This window comes from Sphaerodactylus townsendi, linkage group LG01 (assembly GCF_021028975.2).
Source record: "Sphaerodactylus townsendi isolate TG3544 linkage group LG01, MPM_Stown_v2.3, whole genome shotgun sequence".
Classification (NCBI taxonomy): Eukaryota; Metazoa; Chordata; class Lepidosauria; order Squamata; family Sphaerodactylidae; genus Sphaerodactylus; species Sphaerodactylus townsendi.
The window spans coordinates 134,010,789-134,033,502 of record NC_059425.1 but is presented as its reverse complement, the minus strand read 5'-3'; the positions used below and the strand labels follow the sequence as shown (position 1 = coordinate 134,033,502).

The following is a 22,714-nucleotide window of genomic DNA, read 5'->3' as shown; positions in this document are numbered from 1 at the left end:
AGTTTTACAGTGTGCTTAACAATAAGGAGGGCATAGTTGGAAGGCATTTAGGCATATGGGGTAATTGATCGGTGCCTACGTACACTGAAGGTTGCACTCTGTGAAAACGAGCGGATCTACAGAGTGGAGACGCTGCGTTTCTGCCCACTAGTGGGAAAAGCTCCAGAGGGAGAGGGAGCTTGCAAATGACCACCCTGGAGCGAGTGGGAGAAGAAGGATGGCTTCTAAACAGCACAGTGGCTCACCTCGTGTTTCAAACATTGCTGAGATCTGGGGTTAGAATTTTGTACAGTTTACATATTTAATCATTGTTAAACTCCTGATCGAGCGGAAGGACATATCAAAAACCTCCTCTCATCTAACTCCTGTCTGTTGCATGTGGAAATCCCAACAATTCTTGTTTGTTCATTCTTCATGGTTCTTGTTTGCTTTTCAGAGGATTTCTGAAGGAGCAATTGCAGCTGTTTTTGTTTTCTTTCCAAGATGTGACTGATGGTTTCTCTTCTCTGCTCTCCCAATCTGTAGATCCAGAAGATGGCATAGCAACGGAGCCACCCTTCTAACCAAACTGGGGTCCCTCTGTGCTCTCCTTTTGGACTGATGTGAAGCTTTTGTTTTGGGCTGAAGGAGCTTGTGCACTGCTTGTCCTGAAAGCCACTCTTTCCTAATTCATGAGCCAGCAGGATGTGGTCGCCGTGCTTTCAGAACGCCTTCTCATAGCTGCGTATAAAGGGCAAGTGGATAATGTTGTGCAGCTTATCAACAAGGGTGCCAAGGTAGCTGTTACCAAGGTAACCGGAGAAAAACTCCTTACAAATTCACTGAACTAACCGCACTCCCAAAGCCTTCTCTTTGATAAATGTTCTTTGCTTTGAAAATTTAATTGTTCTTATAAGTGTTGTAGGTGAAAGAGGGTTATTTTTTCTTTTCTTTTGCAGTTGTATTTATATGGTTCTGTTAAGTCGTGGAATATGTTTTCTCCTTTTCTGCTATTTGTCCTATTCCAGGAGAGGGAAACTACCACAGTTAAAAATCGGCAATGAAGCAATCATCTTTTTTCCAAGTCTATATTTGCGTTTTGCAGTGGCAAAATCATTATTGTGGGAGGAGAAACATTTTAAAGGGGAGGGAGCTCTTTCTTCTCCCCCCCCCACGCTCACCATGTATATATCAAAAGAGAGGAGAGCACCATTTTAGGGACTATTACTTCAGTAATAAATAGTATATTTTGGGTTGTTGGTGAAAACGGGGTCTTATTGTTCGTGAAATTCTAGATATTTTTAATAATCATTTTATAGTGCTGATATTTTTCAAACATGCAGGATTTGTGTGTGTGTGTGTGTGTGTTTTAGTTAGTAGGGGTCAAACTAGATGAGATACTGTAACTGGCTTGCTATTGTGTTTTTTATTGGGAAGTAGTAGCTGTGTGTATGGAGGTCTTGGTTCAGATCGGGACCATAGTCTGGGGGGAGAAGGGGTTAACTGTTCCCTCCCAACACTGTTTTTCCAGGTTGAGACCCCCCTCCCCTCTGGTACTTGCCCTGTTGAGGAAACATATGGGTACCCTACAGCCAACCTGTACGTTTCAGTCAATGCTGCAAATATTGTCTTTGTGGGACCTTGCTGCAAAAATAGTATAGCACAATTGTGTTCTAAATTTAATCCACCTGTCGTTTCCAAAAACAAACCAACCTGTATGCTTATAAAACTTCAAACCAGTATTCTAAGAGGCTCCCAAGTGTCAGCCATCTTTTGTTTGAAGTTTAACAGCTATCTAACCTGTATTTATTTATTAAAACCCTTCTATTTTCCTTATCTCCTTGAATTCAATGTTGCCCTGGAGCTAAATAGCTGAGAATGGTGTGCTTTTCCTGTGGCGGCATGGGTTTTAAATCTTTGTGATATGTGAAATGGCCCATTCATAGTTAGTGGCAAGTTCACTCTACTGAGAGTTTGCAGTCTTAACTCAGGCTGCCACAATGTGAATGAAAATAACTATCACCTGCTCTTAATAGTGCATTTTTGTGCTGCATTCTAGTTAGCTTGCTGTGGGGTCAAAACATGCTGGGAACGCCAGAGATATACTGATTATCCCTTGTGATGTCAAGTATCATTTACCTGGGACCTGAGCAATAAGAGTATAGATTTTTGCTTTTGAACAGAGCATTTTAAAACATTGTAATAGTACTTTCTGCATCTGCTGTGCGTTGAGACAGAAAGAACAAGAACAAATTGTTATTCCCACCTTAGTAATGGTTGGTGTGAAAGAATGCTGAAGGATTCCCCTGCTTCCTTTTCCCTCCTTATTTCCCCTTTGCAGTTGTACTGAGCTTCACTTTACAGATTCTTAGGTTTGTTGGCTACTTGGCTTTTTTCTTTTGCATGTGCATGTATTGGTTGTACATCTGAAACATGTAATATTACACTGTGTGAATGTGACATATGCATGCATGGGGTTGTAGCTGGTCAGAAACTGTGTGCCACTAGGATTGCCAGCCAAGTGCAAACTCAGAAGTGATGTTAGCACATTAGCCAAGTGTTCTATGATTCCACCCAAACTCCATGATGCTGGTTTCCTCACCCTTTTTCTTTTGCAGCAGCATGGTGTATCAGTGGGGTTGGGAGGACAATGCATGGAGCAACCAATTTTGGCTAAATAGGGCAGACCATTATAGAGATATAGGGAGTCAAACCTATGCACATCCAGCTCCTGTTCCACAAATGGTAGTTTCAATTATGAAGTTTAGGGCTGTCTGTCATGCTTGTCTTTTCTAAGATCCATGGTAGTAAGAGTGAGCTTTTTCAGATCAGAGACCAAATTTTCGCTACAACCTGTAACACAAGATCCACATCTAATTGTTAGTCATACACTGTGAAATTCAAGGGTGACTATGCTAACCATTAAAGCTTATTCTGCCTGGAAACCATAATACGTGAAGGCTCCCCACTCTTTATAAAATCTCACCCATGCTTAGATCTGTCAAAATTTACTTGCTTGAAGCATCATGTTTTGGGAAGGTGTTTCAGCATCACAAGAAAGGTTGCCTCTGGCTATAGTGTGTGTGGCACTTTGGGTTTTTCCTTATGGCTGCTACTAGTACTACCACCATTATCCCATGCAGATTCTGCTAATACTTTGGGAATAGTAATCAGCGACTGCTGAGGTATGTCATGTTATATCATCAGACTAGTCACTTACAAAAACATGGTAGTTGCTGGGAAGAGCTCCCTTAATATTCCTGGTAATGTTGTTCTATCATTCTGTTTTCCTTGGGCCTTTATTGGAAAGTAGGGACCCCTAGTGCTAAAACAATACGTTTGAATCATAATATTGTTTATTGTCATAATGGTTTTATATTTGTAAATCTATTAATATTCTGTAGAAAATGGTAAAAGAGAATATTTAAGGCTAAAAAAAAGAATGATAACAGATGAGAATAAAAGGTTGGATAGTGGGGCATGTGAGCCTATATGAATTTTATTTTCTCTGTCATTTAAAGTTGTTCTCTGAGTGTTCTCTGAGGTACAAATAGTTTGTGGGGGAGGGGGAGGAAAGCCTGGCTGCCCTCTGTAGTAAGCTCACTTTGCTTGGCTTCCTCTGTTTATATACTATATAGACAGCTGGCCTTTAACTGGTATGTTGCTTCCTGGGTCATAGGCCATCATCCACATTTTTGTTGTTTATCTAAACCTGAATTAAACAATTGTTTTTGCCCCCATCCAAGCTCCTATATTTTCTCTTTCATATTCCAGAGAGCTAGCTGAGGTCCAATGCCAGCCTAAGTGGAATTATACCCTTCTAAGCCTATTTACTTCTAAGGACATAGTTCAATTTGAAGCAGAGTTATAAAAACTCTTATTAGTCCATGACAGTAAAAAACAATAAATATCTTATTTATTGATTATATTTGGGCCCAATAGCTCCTTAGGGACCAACAAGATGCTCCCTTTGACTTGCAACTCTTGGTTCCTTCAGGACTTGGGCTGGAGTAATATGGGTATTGGGTTCAGCAAGCGTGCTGCCCAGGGCAGGGATCCACCCTCTATGCTGGACCTCTGTTTCCTTAGTCTACAATCAATAAACAATCTGTGGCCAATGTATTGTCGAAGGCTTTCATGGCCAGATTCAACTGATTCTGGTGGGTTTTCCGGGCTTGGTGGCCGTGGTCTGGTGGATCTTGTTCCTAATGTTTCTCCTGCATCTGTGGCTGACATCTTCAGAGGTGTATCGCAAAAGGAAGTCAGTCTTCTCTCTGTGATACACTTCTGAAGATGCCAGCCACAGATGTAGGCGAAATGTTAGGAACAAGATCCACCAGACCAAAGCCACACAGTCCAGAAAACCCACCAGAACCAATCTGTGGCCAGTTTTATTAACCCAAAAAGTTAGTGTCCTGTATATTTTAATTGGGGGGGGGGGGGGCTGGCGGCTGATCTCCCCTCCTTGGGCAACCAAGCAATACAACATAAAACAACATTTTCTGTAGTTTGGTTTGTGAAACATTTAGACTGACAAACTAACTTGTGCTTTACTGCCAGAACAGAATTAGTAAAGGATAGTTTGATCAAACAATCAAACCATCCATATAGTACCAGACAATGGCCTGTATTGCTTCTGAACTAAATCAATATCTCATCTCACCGTATTTTGCTCCAGGTTTAAGAGAAAAATCATTGTATCTGTTTCTTTGAAACAATATATTGTTGCTGGATCATGATTACAGATTAAGGCTGCCATCCTGTGCATACTTAACCAGGATGTGACTTTCTAACAAATATGCTGATGATCAGTCTGTACATGAATAGCTGCTGCTCTTTGAAAAATTTACTGAGAGTTCTGTCAAATTCTGGTAGACATGTTGTGTTGATTGTGGTGGGTTTTCCGGGCTGTGTTGCAGTTTATTGAAGCGGCTTGTTTATTGAAGCAGCTACAAATCAGATCATGTGGCCTTCCATAGGCTATTTTATTTATTTATTTATTCTTTGGACTTTTATACCGCCCTATCCCCTGAGTTAATACAGTTCCTAACGTTTCGCCTGCATCTGTGGCTGGCATCTTCAGAGGTGTATTACAGAGAGAAGTATGTTATAGACTTCTCTCTGTGATACACCTCTGAAGATGCCAGCCACAGATGCAGGTGAAACATTAGAAACAAGATCTACACAGCCCGGAAAACCCACCACGACCAGTTGATTCCGGCTGTGAAAGCCTTCAACAATGTTGTGTTGAATCTCACAACTTGGTGCCTTGCCAGGTAAGATACTTTTAGATGCATTGGATGATGAGAAAAATAAAACATCTTGATTACAGAAAGGAAGTACCTAATGAAACTGTATTCTGTGGGAACAACTTCATAAAATTTAGAAATGAATTCACAATCCATTCTTGATTGAATTAAAAAATATGAGAAAATAAGTTAATATGGTTCTAGACACAGGAAACTCCTACTGGAATGCACGATTATGGAAGCGGAAGCTTTAATAGTAGGCTATTTGTGTGGAATATTACATTGAATTTATATGCCTCTATCTTCACCAGTTAAAACCTAGGTGAGAGGATATAGATTTGTTTCACCAATCCCATGGCTTGGCATTAAGTTTGGCATATCAAAGTGACTTGATCACTGGCACACAGAGTTCTCCTCCAATGAGACATGCACTTTACACTTTATTTTAGGGTAAGCATCTGACTAAGGGTAAAAGTCATGTGTAACTGGTTCAGAAATTGTATTATGAGCAGGAATCCTGACATGTCAGGAATTCCACTGTTTCCAGTCATCCTTTTATTACATAACATTGTTAAAAACCATGATTGGAACCTGAGAGACTTTCAACTTTCTGAAAACAACCATAACACTCTCCAAATGGGAAACCTTATCAGTTTCTCACTGAATTCTGCTGCTTGGAAGCTCTGCCAATCTGGATTCAATACAAAAAGATTAATGTGGAAAATCTGCATTTCCTCTTATTGCTTTTGAAATCTGTGTTTTGGCACAGATGTGTTACTTTGATCTTTTGGTTGTGTGAATTATACAGTTTATTTAGGATATGTAAACCTACAAGACAAAATGTGGATATACAAAACATATGACAAATTATAGATCTCCTTAGCAAGTTTTTTTCTTAGCTAAATATAAATCATTTAATAGAAATCAAACCTAAATGTAAATCAAAGTAGCTTCTGAGAAAATACTGGTAGGCGTTTATGTGTACTTTCCCCCCCTAAAACATTAAATCCCTTCTAATTCAAGTTTTAAAGCTCCAGTAATATGGTCAGTATTATCCATGGAAAAAGGGAATAGGAAGAAAATGGCACTTTGGAATTCTTGTTTACTGAAGCAGCTACAAATCAGATCATGCTGCCTTCCATAGGCTAATAATACAGTTGTCTAGGCTTGCCAACATTGAAAAGGTTTCTGTTGTTCCCCACCCCCCTTTACTAGAGTGCAGTAAATCTAGCCAGGCTGAAGAAATATAGCATGTCTGGCATGATTGTTTAGATCAAAAGATACTTCTTCAAGTATGCATAGTCTTGTAAATATCTGATAAAATCTGCCTGTGCTTGTAGATATAGACTCAAACTTGTTGTGAACTCTAATGTTGGAACTTAAAAGGCATAAAGGAAAGTTACACACCGATTAACAGCAATGGAGGTTTGTGTGAACTAGTTTCCACACTGTTGCTGCAGCACTGTTGTGATGTAGAGTAGTAAGCTGCAGCACTGCAGTCCAAACTCTCCTTACAACCTGAGTTTGATCCTGACAGAAGTCAGTTTCAGATAGCCGGCTCAGTTGATTCATCCTCCACCCTTCTGAGGCCAGTAAAATGAGTGCCCAGCTTGCTGGGGGTAAAGTATGGATGACTGGCAACCACCATATAAACAAAACCTGTCTGGTAAAGATCGGCATGTGACATCACTCTAATGACCAGGTGCTTGCCCTAGTTGAGAGGAAATAGGACATACCGGTAATTCCATATGCTGCAGCATATGCTAACTTTGGTGAAAGCATCCTATGGAGGCTTTTCCGTGTAATAAATATAACTTGTAGACCAGCCTAGAGGCAGTTTGCTGCTATGTATCAGCTACTGGGGATCATATGTAGGAGGGTGATCCCAGAGATAGTTGGTTGTCCACTTTGTGAAAAAGAATGCTGGACTTAATAGGCCTTTGATCTGATCCAGGATAGATCTTCTTATGTTCTGTGGTTAATGTTAGAGTGATGCTAATAATATGATAACATGACTTGAGTTGTACTGGAAGGGCATTCCCCCAATGAATAATTTTTAGCAAAGAACATCTTTTCCACTTCTTTTTAGCCATGAAGATACCTGGGCCTTGAAATTGTCCTGTTAGGATTATATAAAGACAAGAAACTTAAACCATTCACTAAGGCCCTTTCCGCACTACGGAATCCTGCCAGCGGAGGGGTGGGGCCCGTTCGCACGGGAGCGAATTTAAATGAATGTAAAGATATATAAACTAGATAGAAGATTTATTTTAAACTGTGAATTATTAAGAAATGTATTGGTATTAATGTAAACGAGAGTTCAGGTAGTAAAACTGATGTTAGTAATATTGTATTATAAAAACTAGTCGTAGTATTAAAATTTTTACGTTTCCTTTTTAAGAACAAGGCATAGAATCTATTTAAAAATGGATGGTGAAGTCAACCTGAGCCCTTCGGGGGAGGGCGGTTTATAAATATAATTAACAATAATAATAATAATAATAATAATAATAACAACAACAACAACAGCAGCAGCAGCAGCAGCAGCAACAACAACAACAACAACAACTGAAGACCACAAGGTTTAAAATTGTAACAAAGTATTCCCAATAGAGGAATAACAAAAATGTATATTTTGTTTGACGAGTATGTGGAAATATATGTAAACTTTTAATTTTGTGTGAAATAAAATTATTTTTAAAACTGAAAAAAAGAAAAGAAATTGTCCTGCCTTCCCCTCAGTCTCACTACATTCTATAATATAGAATCTATATCCTGATTGTCCTCTTCATTCTCTCCTTCCCTCCCACCAAGAAGAAGATTTGGTTTTATACCATGCTTTTCTCTATTTTTAAAGAGTCTCAAAGTGGTGTACAATCATCTTCCCCTCCTACAACAGTCATCTTGTGAGATGGGTGGGGCTGAGAGAATTCCAAGCGGACTGTGACTAGACCAAGGTCACTAAGCATGTGGGGAATCAAACCTGGTTATTCAGATTAGAGTACACTGCTGTTGTGGAAGAACAAAAAGTCAAACCCAGTTCACAGTATTAGAGTCCATGACTCTTGTTCCCCACCCACCCCATTGGGAACACCTGCAGGGGGTGGGGCCTGGCAGCTACAACAGGAGTTCCACCAGCAGCCCAAGGCAGCCAGCCTGTTCAGCCCTGCCTGGGACAGACCCTCCTGTTGGTCTGCCTGCCTGCCTGCCAGCCAAGCAGAAGTCCACCGGGTGAGCTGCCGCCTGCTGCCACTGGGAAGGAGTGAGAGTCCTTCCCCACCCACCCCATTGGGAACACCTGGAGGGGGTGGGGCCTGGCAGCTACAACAGGAGTTCCACCAGCAGCCCAAGGCAGCCAGCCTGTTCAGCCCTGCCTGGGACAGACCCTCCTGTTGGTCTGCCTGCCTGCCTGCCCGCCAAGCAGAAGTCCACCGGGTGAGCTGCCGCCTCCTGCCACTGGGAAGGAGTGAGAGTCCTTCCCCACCCACCCCATTGGGAACACCTGCAGGGGGTGGGGCCTGGCAGCTACAACAGGAGTTCCACCAGCAGCCCAAGGCAGCCAGCGCCTGTTCAGCCCCTGGCTCTGGGACAGACCTCTCCTGTTGGTCTCGCCTGCCTGCCAGCCAAGGCAGAAGTCCACCGGGTGAGCTGCCGCTCGCTGCCACTGGGAAGGAGTGAGAGTCCTTCCCCACCCACCCCATTGGGGAACACCTGCAGGGTGGGGCTCTGGCAGCTACAACAGGAGTTCCACCAGCAGCCCAAGGCAGCCAGCCTGTTCAGCCCCTTGCCTCCGGGACAGACCCTCCTGCTGGTCTGCCTGCCTGCCTGCCAAGCAGAAGTCTTGTACTACTTATTGAAGGTCCGTGACATCTGGTGGCGGCAATTTTATCTGCCAACTAATACCTTCTTCTGGCCCACTAATAAATATCATCAGCTGATCAGTGAAATCTATCTATCCTGATCGCTGGCCCTTTTGCCTTTTGGATACTTGGCCTAGTGGCTATAGTTTGGCCTTTGTATTAATGTTTAGGATTAGTGGGGATTAGTTGTTTAGTACTGTTTAGGTTCAGCTTCGATGGTAGAAATTCTTTTTTCAACCTGTGCATGTTTGTCCTTAGGATTAAGAAATTAGAATAGTGCTTAGCTGCCTAGTGGTGGGGCTGGGTCCACTTCATTGTGGAAGTGGTTGGAGGCTATAGGAGTTTGGGGTGTGGGTGGTTGGAGCAATGGGGGCACCTTGAATTGGGGCTGGGGATCCCGTGTTGATGGGACGGGTAGATATAGCGGTAGGCGGGTTTATATGATAGAAGACGCAATCGAGATATGGCTATGCTCGTCAGCTTCTTCGACCTCCGACCTATCCCTAGGGACGGCGGTGATGGGGTTCAGGGTTACTCTGCTTCGCCTCTGGTGTTGGATCAATGCCAGGTCCATTAACAATAAAACCACTCGTGCTTCATGCGATTCATCTCGAAGCCAGCGCCAGCAGATGGACCTGGCTTGTATCACCGAAACTTCAAAAGTGCCGAGGGTGAGACCGTCGCTTTGGCTGCAAAACCGCGCCACCCGGTTTCATGCGTGCGGTTTCCACCGCCAGGTCACTTAACACAGGGCCGGGGAGGCGTGGCATTGTTCATCCGGGATTCCATTCCCTTCAGGGCTGCCCCTGTTCCAGAGATCGCTGGCATGGAGTGTGTCGGCCTCAGAGTGGTTGGCCGCTGGAGAGATGGCAGTCCCTCTTTGGTGTACCGTCGCCTAGCTACCGAGGGACTGCCTGCCACGGCTGCTGGAGGTGGTGGCGACTGGGCATTGCGGTTCCCCAGGCTTATTGTCCTGGGGACTCTTCAATGTCCATGCTGACGCTTCTCATGTACAGCTGCTGTGGACCTGGTGTGTCATCCATGGCGCACACTGGGCCTCTCCCTGGTGTAAACTCTGGCCCCACTCATGAGGCCGCCACGCTTGGATTTGGTTCTTGGGTTAGGGGTTGATATGGTCGTATCCTCTACAGATAGAGTGCCATGGTCCAACCATTATGCCCTGAAGGTTCGGATGGACTTGTTGCGCCCAAGCCCCGCCTCCAGGCGTAGGGGCTGATTTTATGCCTGCCCGCCGGGAGACTTTATGGATCCACTTGGTTTCCTGGAATGCTCTACGGGACTCCCCTGAAACCCGCTGGCACACTCGGATGAGCAGGTGGAGGACTGGAATTCCCCGCTCTCCTCGATGCCATCGAGATTGTTAGAGTTCCCCGAAGGCCCTTCTTCACCCCTTTATTCGGCAGGCTCCCTCGGTATACCGAGGAGCTGCTGCCATATGAAACGGGCGCTTAGGGGACGCACTCAGGAGAGCCGAAAAGTGTGGAGGAAATCTCGTGACGACGCCGGGCCAACATCTTATAGGACGCTTATGAAGGCTCTATGAGATGCGCAAACGGGCGAGGCAAAGAGAGCTTTCTTCCTCCTCTTTGCGTTTTCCGCTAGCTCCCGCCCGGCACAATTATTTCCTCGTAGATAATCTGGTCTCCTGACCTCTCCTTATCAGAGAGAGGTCCACAAATCTCATCGCATTGGCTGTTGGCTGTGAGGCTTTTGGCGAGCTTTTCGCAGATAAAGTCACGTCAGCTCCGGGCCAGTGACCTTCTCCTGCCATGTTGTCTACAATTAGTGAACTGGAGGCTCCCTTTGCCGCTCGGGCTGCCAAGTTTGGCCCAGTTCTCCCTCGCTCTCCCGGGATGCCGCTGTTGACACAGGGCCTTGGGCATTGCTGTTAGACCTACTCACTCTGTCCTTCTGGATCCGTGCCCCTCCTGGCTTATAAAAGCTTGCCGGGCGGAGCTACCGCACCCCATCTGTTGAATATCATCAATGGCTCCCCTTTGGAGCAAGGAGTCTTTCCGGATGGGTTGAAGGAGGCAGTGGTCCGGCCCCACTCTTAAAAAGACCATCATCGGGTAGATCCGAAGGATCTGGCCAATTACACCACCGCCTCGAATCTTTCGCTTCTAAAGGTCATTGAGAGAGTGGTGCTGGAGCAGCTTCAGGGTTTCCTGGATGACACATCGGCTTTCGATCCCTTCCAGTCCGGCTTCTGTGCTGGGCATGGGACGGAGATCGCTCTCGCCGCCATCACGGATGCGCTCCGTGATACAGCTTGATCGAGGGCGGATCGGGCGCTGCTGGTTTTGTTAGATCTTACCGCGAGCGCTTTTGATATGGTCGTATCATCATTTTAATTTTGACCCACCGCCTGGCCGCCTCTTTAAAAGTGCGGGGCACTGTCCTTCAGTGGATTGCCTTGTTTCTCCGGGGCCGGAGCCAGCAAGTGAGGTGCGGGGATGAAGCCTCCCGGTGGTGCTCCCTTCACGCGGAGGCCTCAGGGGCAATTGCGATCCCCGCTGTTATTTAACATCTACATGTGTCCCCTCGCTCAGCTGGTGCGGAGCTCTGGGCTGCGTTGTCACCAGCATGCTGATGACACTCAGCTAATTCTGTTGATGGAGGGGGGGAGCTTATCGGGCCGCCTCTGTGGCTCTCTGGCATTGTTTGGAGGCGGTAGCTGGTTGGTTGAAACAGAGCAGGCTGCACCGGACCCATCGAAGACGGAGGTCCTCTAAGCTGGGCTTTCAAGAGGGGAGAGGCTGGGGATTTCCAGCCGCCGGGTGTGGGAGGGGGTCTCCTTGGCGCCGATCTCCTCCGGCCCTGGCAGTCTGGGGGTCCACCTGACTACATCTCTTTCTATGGAGACCCAGGTGGCCCTTACAACCCGGATCATGCGTTTTTCCATCGCCGCCCAGGCCCTGTGGCTGTTGCCCCTCTTCTCTCCCAAATGGACCTGGCCACTGTGATCCATGCAACGGTCAAGTCCTCCAGGCCTAGACTATTGTAACGCTTCGCTTTACGCGCTGAGCCTTCCCTTGCGTTTGATTCGGAAGTTAAAGCTGGTCCAGCATGCGGCGGCTCGTCTGCTCACAGGAGGCCTTTAGAGACCATATTCAGCCTGTGTTGCGCCCAGCTGCACTGGCTTCCCGAGCTCTAATTCAGATCGAATCATCTCTTCAAGGTGTGGAGTTTGACCTTCAAGGACCTTAGCGGCCTGGGGCGCTCGTGCCTTCGGGACCGCAGATCACCCCATATATCCCTACTCGGCAAACTCAAGTGCGATCCCGGGCAAGAGGCCAATTTGCTGGTGAATCCCTGGCCCTCTATGCCATGCAGCTGGCCTCCCCACGCGGGCCTGTGACAGCTGCTTAAAGCACTGGCCTCCGCCTTTGGTGGAACACCCTTCCTCCAACTGTCCGGGCCTTACTTGCAGGACCTGGGTGAGTTCCGCAGAGGCCTGTATAAGACTGTATGTTGTTCCACCGGGCCGCTGCAGGTGTCTGGCCGCTGACATGGTGCCCCCCTACTGCTCCTTATTGCCTGCCTCTGGTTTCAAGGGCTGTTACACTCAAGGGTCCCCTCATATTGAGGGGCCTACCGTCCCTTTTTTCTGGGGGGGGGTAGGTTTTAAATTTGAGGTTGGACGCCTGCTTTTATGCTTTTATGTATTAATTTGTTTCCGCTGGTTTTAGGTTATTTTAGTGCTGACATGAGATGGAGCTTATGTCTTTATATTGTATATGTGTTTTGCTCCTGTTGTCTCTGAATCCTTGCTGTTCACCGCCCGGAGCCCTTCGGGGATCGGGCGGTATAAAAGCCGAATTAATAAATAAATAAATAAAATAAATAAATAGATTAGAGTTTGCTGCTTTTAACCACTACCCCACGGTAGGACCATGCTGGCTCAACTAACCTACCTTTTATCCACCCCCTCATCTTCAGCTGTATTTATTATTTATTTCACTTCTGTCCCACTTCTGTCCCTCCATAACAGGGGACCCAAATCAGCTTACATCATCCATTTTATTCTCACAACAACCCTGTGAAGTAGGTTGGTTTGAGCAATCTTCCTGGACAAAGCAAGGTTCTGTTCTCAGAAGAGAACAATATTATGGAAAATGACTGGAATGAGTCAGGTAGTCTGGTTCTTGATTACGTTTTAGGCAGAGTTGATGAATTTACAATTGAAGGCATTCCAATTCCAAGCAAGGTTTGATGGTTCTCCTGTAGCAGGACATGAAAAGTTATTATTAGGTCAGCTAAGGAAGAAGAAGAAGAAGAGTTGGATTTATATTCCCCCCTTTCTCTTGTAGGGATGCACTGCTGACCCAGCAGCACCGTAAGTAGAGCGCTGGCACACCGGCGCTCCTACGGCCTTCTGGTCGCACTGCCTTCTGCACTCCCTCATCCCCCGATTGAGTCAATGGTCAAGTGAAACTACCTGGCTCACAACCACCGGGTGTCCCGGACAAAGGGACAATGGTCTTGCCCCCAGGTGAGGATTAGGCCCAGACGCTGATGCTCCTCTCCGCACGTAGCAGCCAGGTGAGATCATGCATCACATGATGATCTCTCAGTCTCCCGCTCTCCCGGAATTCCCCCCGTTCCGCCCTTCTACACGCCCCCGTTAGAATCATAATAAAAGGTGCCAGAAACCAGCACGCGGCAGAGTCGCTAGGAACACGGACACCCGCGCTCCCGCTGCTGGCACTCTCCACCAGATGTTATCACCGCGTCTCGTCTCGTTTCTTATGCGCGTGACCTCCAGCGATCCGCGGCGCTCACATCTCCTGCAGCAAGGAGACTCCAAAGGGGACTTACAAACTCCTTTCCCGCCCCTCACAACAAATCACGGCTGGCAGAGAGGTAGAATTGGGGCTGAGAGAGCTCCGAACAACTGTGACTAGCCCAAGGTCACCCAGCTGGCGTGTGTTGGAGTGCACAAGATAATCTAGTTCCCCAGATAAACCTCCACAGCTCAAGTGGCAGAGCAGAGAATCAAACCTGGTTCTCCAGATTAGAGTACAACTGCTCTTAACCACTACGCCACTGCTGCTCCTAGGAATTGGAGAAAGGAATTGGGGAAGCTGATTGTGTCAGAGCTGCTGGGCTTTTTCATAAGTCTTTGTTAGAATGAGGGCAGAATAATGTAGCTCTGTCTTGATAATGCAGTTTATGTTCCCTTGGTTCTGGTACCAGAAAAAGGTGGATGTGTGGATGTTTATGTCCCTTCTTTTTACTGCTGTAATATTGTAGGGAGAAGAGCATACTTCTGAATGAGTGTACACTCATCTGCATTGGCAGAGTCCTGCTGGTGTAGGGTATGTTCTGCTGGTTCAATAGTGGTGCTTCATCAGTTTTCTGCTGGCAGGACAAAATTTAAATTATCCTAATCTACCCAGAGTGCTTAATTACTCATAAAATTGCAGTGTTTGAATTTTTGTGTTCTTTTTAAGGGAAGCATAGCTCTTGGTGAAAGATCTAGTAGATTATGGACCTGCTTGGTCTTATTTACCTTGGTGCTAGCATTTTTCTTAATGCATTAATTTTGCTACATTATGAGACAGCTTGAAATTTCAATACTTATTTTTATCTTGTATATTTTTAAAATTTGGTATCATACATTTGTTTAATTTTTTTCTTTCTTTGGCAAAAAACCACCCCTCCCTCTTTTTATATTTTAGTGGAATTCTTCTTTGTCTTCTTTCCCCTTTCCGTTGGGGGGCAGCTCTGTGGGTTGTTGGGTTTATGTCAAGTGTGGGCCCCAGGAAAGATGTCCCTGTTGCCCCCTGGCCAAGACTGACCCTGCTTGGTGAGAGTGCTTTCTCAGGGAAAGTAAATTTATGAGTCTAAAAAGGATAATGATCTGTACCATCTTGCTGTGTGGAAATTAGGGTTTTTCATTGTGTGCTGTGAAACAGGTATGAAATACTGAAAACACTTATTGAATTGCAGTTTGTGCACAAGCACCTGACTTTGAGTTTCTTCAGCAATTGCTTTCTTCTGCTTTACAGCATGGGCGCACAGCTCTCCATCTTGCAGCTCACAAGGGCCATCTTGGCGTTGTCCAGATTTTACTCAAGGCAGACTGTGATGTGGACGTTCAGGATGATGTGAGTAGCTGCAAATCACCGCTCTTATCCAAGGAAAGCCCCTCCTCCACATTTGTATTCCAAAGACCGTAGCAACAAGTTGTCTTTCTTTGAGTCTGCTTCTGTTTAGAACAGATGTTTGCTTTGTTTGCGTGCTTTGAAGCTTTATAGGTCAGCATGCAGGGCGGGATAGTTAAAGACAATGGCATTGTCGATGAGTGCCTTGGGTCTTGTTTTCAAGACCTAGATCTCTTAAAAATATCTGCAAGCAGCAGAAAAGCGTGGCACTGAAATGAAATTAGCTCATGTGTACAATGTACTTGGTGTTTTAAATATTTGTATGCCATCCTTTGTTTCAGGAGGTCTGAATTAGACCTCTACTTTTACATGGATAAACACCTTTGGAGGGAACTAAAATACCTTCTAATTTCCCCTCCCCATGTTTGTTTTATAGATGATGTTGGTTTGGCCTCATCTCTACTTGGGTGTGCACATGTCAGGCATCATTGCTATGTTTGAAACAAAAAGTGTTTTTTGGGTGTAGAAATTATTGGCCATTTTAATTTGTGGGATGTTTGTTGCCATTCACGGGTTTACTACTTTGTTAACAGAAGAAGCACTGAGAGATAGTCCTGATATTTTCATGCAGTTGACAGAGTTTTAAAGTCTTAAAATCTGTGAAACATACAAAACAACCCTCCCAAAAAACTATGCAGACTCCAAGAAAGGGTGAAGCTATTTGTGTGTGGGATGGAAGAGTCAAGTGATTTTAATCAGAGCCATGCTGTGTCTAAAATAGGCTTATTAATTTGAATCTTTTCTTGTAATCCCCCTCCCCCGCTTTAGATGTAAAATAATAACCAAATTTCCTTTTCCCCCAGATAAACCCCCTGTGCATTGTTGTTACTTAGCTGCTTTTAAATATATTTATAATACTTCTAAGATACTTATATTCCCTTTTGTGTCATAGAGAACTTGTTTTCCAATGCTCACGATCACAGTTTTACTGCTTGTTCTCTCTCAGTTGGCTAATCATATTCCCAACTTTGAAAGACTACCTCTTGCCCTGCTGTTTTTCAGTGAACTGTGAAAGTCAGTAATCATTTTGGTTTTGAGTTTTACTCTGTAGCAAATACCTAACTAGAACAGAACACAGAAACTCTGAAGTGTGTGGAGAATTTAAAATTCTGACTTCATGTTCTACAGATATTGATCCTTAACATATATTGTAAAGCACCTTATCATTAGTTGAAGAATGACCTCCAGTGGCCTTGAGTGGAATTATTGTGAATTTCAGCCTGTGGAGACCAGCTCTCTAGAGTATGAAACCCCAAGAAGTAATTCTTTCCTTCTCCCTACTAATCCTGCAAGTCCTTATTGGAATCCTGATGCCATCTCTGATTGGTCAATGAGTGTTCACACAGCACGTACTTCAGAAATAGACAAAGGAAAAGTGGCCCTGGTAAAAGAAGTCAAGGAAGAAAAAGATAAGAAAAAGCAGAGGAGAAAGGCTAGAAAAGATCCTAGAAGATTGCAAAGAGAGAAGGAGGTTAGCACTTTTAACTTTAGCTTCTCTCTGACACAGCTGCATGCAGCATCTTGACTGGCCATCTGGCATGTCAGAGTTACTTTAAAAGTGCATGGTTGCATGTCTGGCTTTCTTGTAATGTTTTGTCAGAAAAATACTACTGTTGTGTTTTTTTACATGGAATCCCACGAGATGTCCTCTGAGTACAATATCTATATGAAATGCTTCTTGGGAACAGTTTGCACAGTCAGGATCCATAGGGTTTTGAATAAATACTGTTTACACACACAAGGGATATGAGGCTCTTTCTGCCAGAAACAGTTTTCTGATTACTTGGGGTCATTCACTGATCTTTGTGCTCTATGGAACTCTTCATAGGGGATAACAACTTTGCTGTTGTTTAGTATGAAAGAGAAATAAGCCAAGAGTTATTCATCTTGAGAAAAGTTTATTTCAGTACCCTTTGAGAGATCCCTTGAACATGAATTTATTTGATATTCTGTTTTCGATTCAATAAGAATAGTCAAGGTGGCGGTGGAAAGTGCTGTCAAATTTCAGCTGACTTATGTCATCTAGTAGCATTTTCAAGGTAAGTGACACTCAGAGGGGGTCTGCCATTGCCTGCCTCCACCTGGGTTGAGAGAGTTTTGAGAGAACTGTGACTAGCCCAAAGTTATCCAGCAGACTTCATGTGGAGCAGTGGGGAATCAAACCTGGTTCTCTCGATTAGAATTTGCTGCTGTTAACCACTACACACGCTGACTCAAATAGCTAAGGTAGATAACAATGTTTGTAAAATTCTAACAAAATAATATAAGCACAAGTTTGTTAGTCAAAACTAATTAAAAGGGACCAGGTTACTGCTAATTTGGAGGGTTGGATGTATGACTGAATAGATGGAAAAGCCCAGTCCTTGATGGAAAATTCTTTTAGGCAAAAGGTACAAGTGACATGTAAACAAAGAAGAAAGCAAAGTAGATTCAGAGGTTGTCTCAGGGTACATTCTAATGGATATAGATCGTTAGTATAAAATACACCATTTGGCTTTTAAGACTGAGTGACGTGATTAGGGGATCCTCATTTGTACTGGCTAGAAGACAGATCTTTCATGTTTATGATGACCAGAAGACTAGTAATTTATAACCATTTCCCTGTCAGGTTGTTCACCCTGAAAGGATTTCAAGGGCTGGCAGATATATAGATCCTTAATAAGCTAAGTTGCTGGACTGACCTTGTTCAGATGTGGCTCAGGTACTGCAGTATACATAATATTATCAGTTGAGCTCAACTGTGAAGATCACTAGTTCCTGAGGCAATGGCTAAAAGCTTTCTCTGCACTGCCAGTCAAGTGGGGAGAAGAAAATTCCTAAATCCAGAAAAGTTACCGGCTGATTGTCTGTGACATTGTAACTTCTCAGGAAAAACGTATTACTTGAAAATAGGGAAGGACAATTTGGGGACCCTTGAGGAATTGTGACAGTGGTGAGGAAAATAATTGAAAGTTATTCTTCCTGTGTAATCTGTCTGGTAATCTCATGGGCACTCCTTTGGTCCCAAGATAAATTTTACCATGCACGTTATCAGCCCAGTCTCGCTCACAGGATTTTTATGAAGATAAAAAGGAGGAAAGGAGAAAACATGAACCACTTTGGGTCTCCTTGGGGAGAAAGGCAGGGTGCAAATACATAAATAAATATGGTCTTTTCAAAATCATCTGTATCTTCTTGTCATGTACTGGATTTATGATCTAAAGCTAGTAAGAGACCATCACACACAAACACACAAAGATGTGTTCCTTCCTGATGCCAAAGTGGTGATCAGCAATACCCTGGGCCTGTAAGAAAGGGCCACAAGATCTGCCAGGGGCTGTAAGCTAGGCTTGCAAATCCCAAGGTGAGTCCTAAAGTTCTGAGTTACAGCTGGTCCCCAGATAACAGAGATCCATTCCCCTGGAGGAAATGGCTGCTTTGGAGAGCGGAATCTATGGCATACTATCCCTGTTGAGGTCTCTTCCCTTCCCAAACCTCACCCTTTCAAGGTTGCACCCCCAGTCCCTGCTGTAGAGAGAGCATAACAGTTGACTTACATTCTGTAGGTACAGGCCAGTAAGCGTAGGTCATTCCATCAAAGTCCAAGGGCTTATAAATAGGCTAAGTGTGAAGTACACCTGAGTAATTTAATTTAGTACTGGGGTTTCATTTTCATTGGCCATTGCTACTGTCTTGGAAGGAAAAATAATCTATCATTTCAGATCTTGGAACATAATATTGGTTGTCAGCCCTTTCCATGTATGTGGGCAGGGCAATTATCCCCTCAAAAAAGACCTGGTGGATGATTCATCTAGCATATGCACAACAGTGCTGTGAAAGAATTCTCTGCTGTGGTAGCAAATGTAACATTGTCTGGATAGCTATTTTGCAGAGTTTTCTGTGGATGTCTGTCTTTTTTAAAAATGAAAAATGTATCTGAAAATGTATCTTTCTGCTTTCTGCTTTGTGATCTGAGATTCGTTTTATTAGCAGGAAAGATTTCCCAGAACAGATGTCGCCTCTTTCAAATGGCAGCGAGTTTAATAAGTCCTTTAATGAACTACATGATGTTTTCTTGTTGCAGTCTAATCTCATTAAAATAATGTTATGACAAAGTCTATCAAGTGGGTCTTTTGTTACAAATAATCATCAGAGTTTTTTCCCCCCCTCAAGAGCAGATGCTTGAACTCTGTCATTTAGAATTCTTTGGATCTGAACTGCAGGAAATAATAGAAATTATTTTTGCTTTGTACTATCTCAGTGATAAATGTCCTTTCACTTCAGCTTTGGTTTGCACCATCTTTTATAACTTGGCTGTTTCAGAAATGTTTTCCTATCTCAAACTGAAAGCTAGTCTGCTATTTGGGATTTGTTTGCAAATCATGTTATTTGAATGAACATGATTTCTGTGTTAGATGTCGTCTCAGGTGTCATCAGTTAAGTACTCTCCTGGAATTTGACCTGTTGTTATGACAGAAACAAGTGGAAAAACTCACAGACAGGTTGAAGAAACAACTTCTCCTACTGTTACTGAACATTAGAGAATTTTTATTGTTTGGGTTTTAAGAGTTGGGCTTAATACAGAAATGTGGCATTCTTCAATTTAGGTTTTTTGTTACAATCACACCTTATCTCATAACTGCTGGTGATTATCAGGTTGTTCTGATGGTAGGGAAATACTGCTGCTTTCTGTTTTCCCGCGTTGTATATATGAACCCTTCTGTGTCTCATTTATTTTTTAGGAACAAGCCATAGAATATGCCTGGCATGTGCTGGTCACAAGTGCATGACTGGACTCACAGGCAGATATACATTGGGGGAACTCACCCTAAAAACACTGATTTATTTGCTCAGTGCTGTGAGAGAGTGTTGCATTGGAGAAGACGAAACTGCCAGTTTCCCTCTCACTTTGCTTTCGGCAGTGGAAAAGGCAGAGGGAGAGCTTCCCCCCACTTTCTTTGATTCCCTGTGTCCTAGGATGGCAAAAAGCCCTTTGCCGCCTTTTCTGCTGCCGGGGGTGGGGGTGGGGGGTGGGGAATGGGACTGGAAACTCCTTCCTCTCTCACAGCACCCAGCAAATGAACATTTTAAAAGGATGAGTTCCTCCAATCTATATCTGACTGAGTCAGGTCACGCATATATTGGCCATGTCTTGTAGTTATGCAGTTAGTGGGCAGAGCTCCTGTCCCTTATGTTCATTTATCAGAGCAAAGGCAATCGTGTTTGCTTGTTTTGTGCCTGAGGTCCAGACCCTGTGCCCATATTGGCTTGTCTGAGTGGCTTTAGGGTGGTGTGAGTTTCCTGCTGAAATGGTTCCCTTCTTCCAATAGTGAATGGTAATGTAGAAATAGTCCCCCTTTCTCTAGCAGCGGACATTGCCATTCTGCTAGTATAAGCGCTATTGCACTGGTGGAACCAAACCTTCCACATAGGCTCCTTCTGTGAGGAAGCCGTGACCGTGTAAGAAAGCAGTGTGAGACCTTGAAAGCAGATCACCATCACAATGGCATGCATGCATACAGAGCATGAGCACAAGAGTTATGCATGAAAACTGACACACAGGTTTCATCCTGTTTTCCGAATGCAAGTGCTGTCTGTATGAGAAAAGCATTTCATATGCTGAAGATGTCTACGAATACCCACAGCAATGCAATTCGACAGGCTGTAACATTAATTTGGATTTGAAAGCCATGGCGTTAACCGGGCTCAGGGTGAGTCTGTTTTACTAGTAGTGTGTGCGCTGTCGTTTATAGGGGGCTCATTGATGTGTGTGTGTGATGTATGTGCACATATACTTGTGTCAGTTTGAAACAAAATGTATTAGTAACTGTGCTGTATTTGCAGGGTGACCAGACAGCTTTGCATCGAGCTACTGTTGTAGGGAATACAGATGTCATAGCAGCTCTTATCCATGAAGGATGTGCTTTGGACAGACCTGACAAGGTAAACCAAACCTGATTTTGGACCTGAAAATGCCCTTGTCTCCAATGTAAGATGTATTGATATAGGAAATGTAGTCCCAGACTAACTTACCTTAGAAATGTTTTCTATTATATCGATGAAGCTTTGATAATCCCCTTATTATTAGCAGTGTTGTGGACTTTTGTTTTCACATATCTTAAAAACTAACAAAATAAGTTGCTTTGGGGCGCAGTACTATGTGCTTTGAGCTGATCACCATGTTATTTGGAAGGAACTATTTAGAGCTGGTTGGGTTTCAGTTTGGCCCTCATCTTAGCCAGGATTAAGAAACTGGACTCAGGCTGCTGCACTTCTTCCTCATCTTTTGAATCATTCCGCGTCATGCAAAATGTCTCTTCGGGGCTTAGCTGTAGCGATATTTCACTATGTAAATATTTTATATGTTTTATTTTTGTGTTATAAGATGGGTTGTCATAGGTGTGATTTAAAACCTAAGTCTTCAGAGCATGGATGTCGAACTCATTTGTCACAAGGGCCAGATATGACATCAACGTGACTTGGTTGGGCCAGGTCCGGAGTGTGTATGTGTGTTGCTGCCTTGGCTGGTGAGCTACCAGTAGGCTCGCCAGCCCAGATCTGCACTGTGGTGGTGGTGGCTACCTCAGCTGTTGAGCCCACAATAGGCTTGTCAGCCCATATCAGAACTAGGGAAGGTAGTCAGCATGGGGGGGGGGGGGGGCAGGCCAGATCAGATGGGAGGAGGGGGTACTTAGAATGGCAAGCTAGCAGCAAACACACCAGGTAAAATCTGGACTGAGGAGGGTGGACTGAGAAGGACTGGCAAGTCCACATCGAGCTCACCGGACAAGATCAGGAGCAGGGTAGGTGGCTGCAGGGGGTTTACCAGGCCAGACCAGGAACAGGGTTGGGAGACTGCTTGCACTGGCAAGCTTGCAGTGGGGTGTGGTGGTTGCCTGGACTGGTGCCTGCCAAGGATGGGGTGGCAGTGGGCTCACCAGGCCAGATTGGGAGTGTGGTGGGTAGGTGCCTGGACTGGCAAGGTGCCTGGACTGGCAGAAAGGTAACCTGTGTAAACAAAAAACCATGGGGGAAACAAAGAATTGTGTAAATAGGAAAACCTCACTGCAGAACAAAGTTAGAGGATTGACTTCTTCTCAGCTGCAGGGCAAGTAGTGTATGTGTAAATTGCCCTAGTTTCATATCCTGGTAAGGAATGGACCTTGAGATTAGGTATAGTAATATATCCTGCTGTGGGACCTTGACATTTCTCTTATTTCAGAAGGGGGAAAATCAGGTTTGGTTTCTCCAGGATTTTCCAATGTTTTCTATCAGAAAAATTGAGGGGGGGGGCTTTCCTGCAAATTATTCCCCCTTTTCCCTCTCCAGATCTTCACTCTTGACAGCAGTTCTCTTGTTAGTGGTTTAAAGACTACGAATGCCTAATTTCTTTTCTCTTAAAACACGTGTTCCTCTTAAAACTAGATTTGAATGCTCACATTGTAAGCACAGCAAA

General features: G+C 44.3%; 1 protein-coding gene across 9 annotated transcripts in view; it reads left to right on the top strand.

Moving 5' to 3' along the window:
- Positions 1 to 22,714, top strand: part of ANKRD6 (ankyrin repeat domain 6) — a 76,671-nt gene that overhangs the window by 29,238 nt on the left and 24,719 nt on the right. For 5 of the 9 annotated variants that reach the window (XM_048494473.1, XM_048494446.1, XM_048494455.1 and 2 more), the window contains exons 2-5: positions 526 to 791; positions 15,124 to 15,222; positions 16,573 to 16,750; positions 21,103 to 21,201. In XM_048494473.1, coding sequence (XP_048350430.1) covers positions 15,125 to 15,222; positions 16,573 to 16,750; positions 21,103 to 21,201 — 375 coding nt within the window. In that variant the 5' untranslated portion in view covers positions 526 to 791; position 15,124. Of the gene's footprint in view, positions 1 to 144; positions 276 to 525; positions 792 to 15,123; positions 15,223 to 16,407; positions 16,751 to 21,102; positions 21,202 to 22,714 lie in introns of those variants that run through there. The other 4 variants (XM_048494463.1, XM_048494437.1, XM_048494428.1 and 1 more) reach the window with 3 other exon arrangements.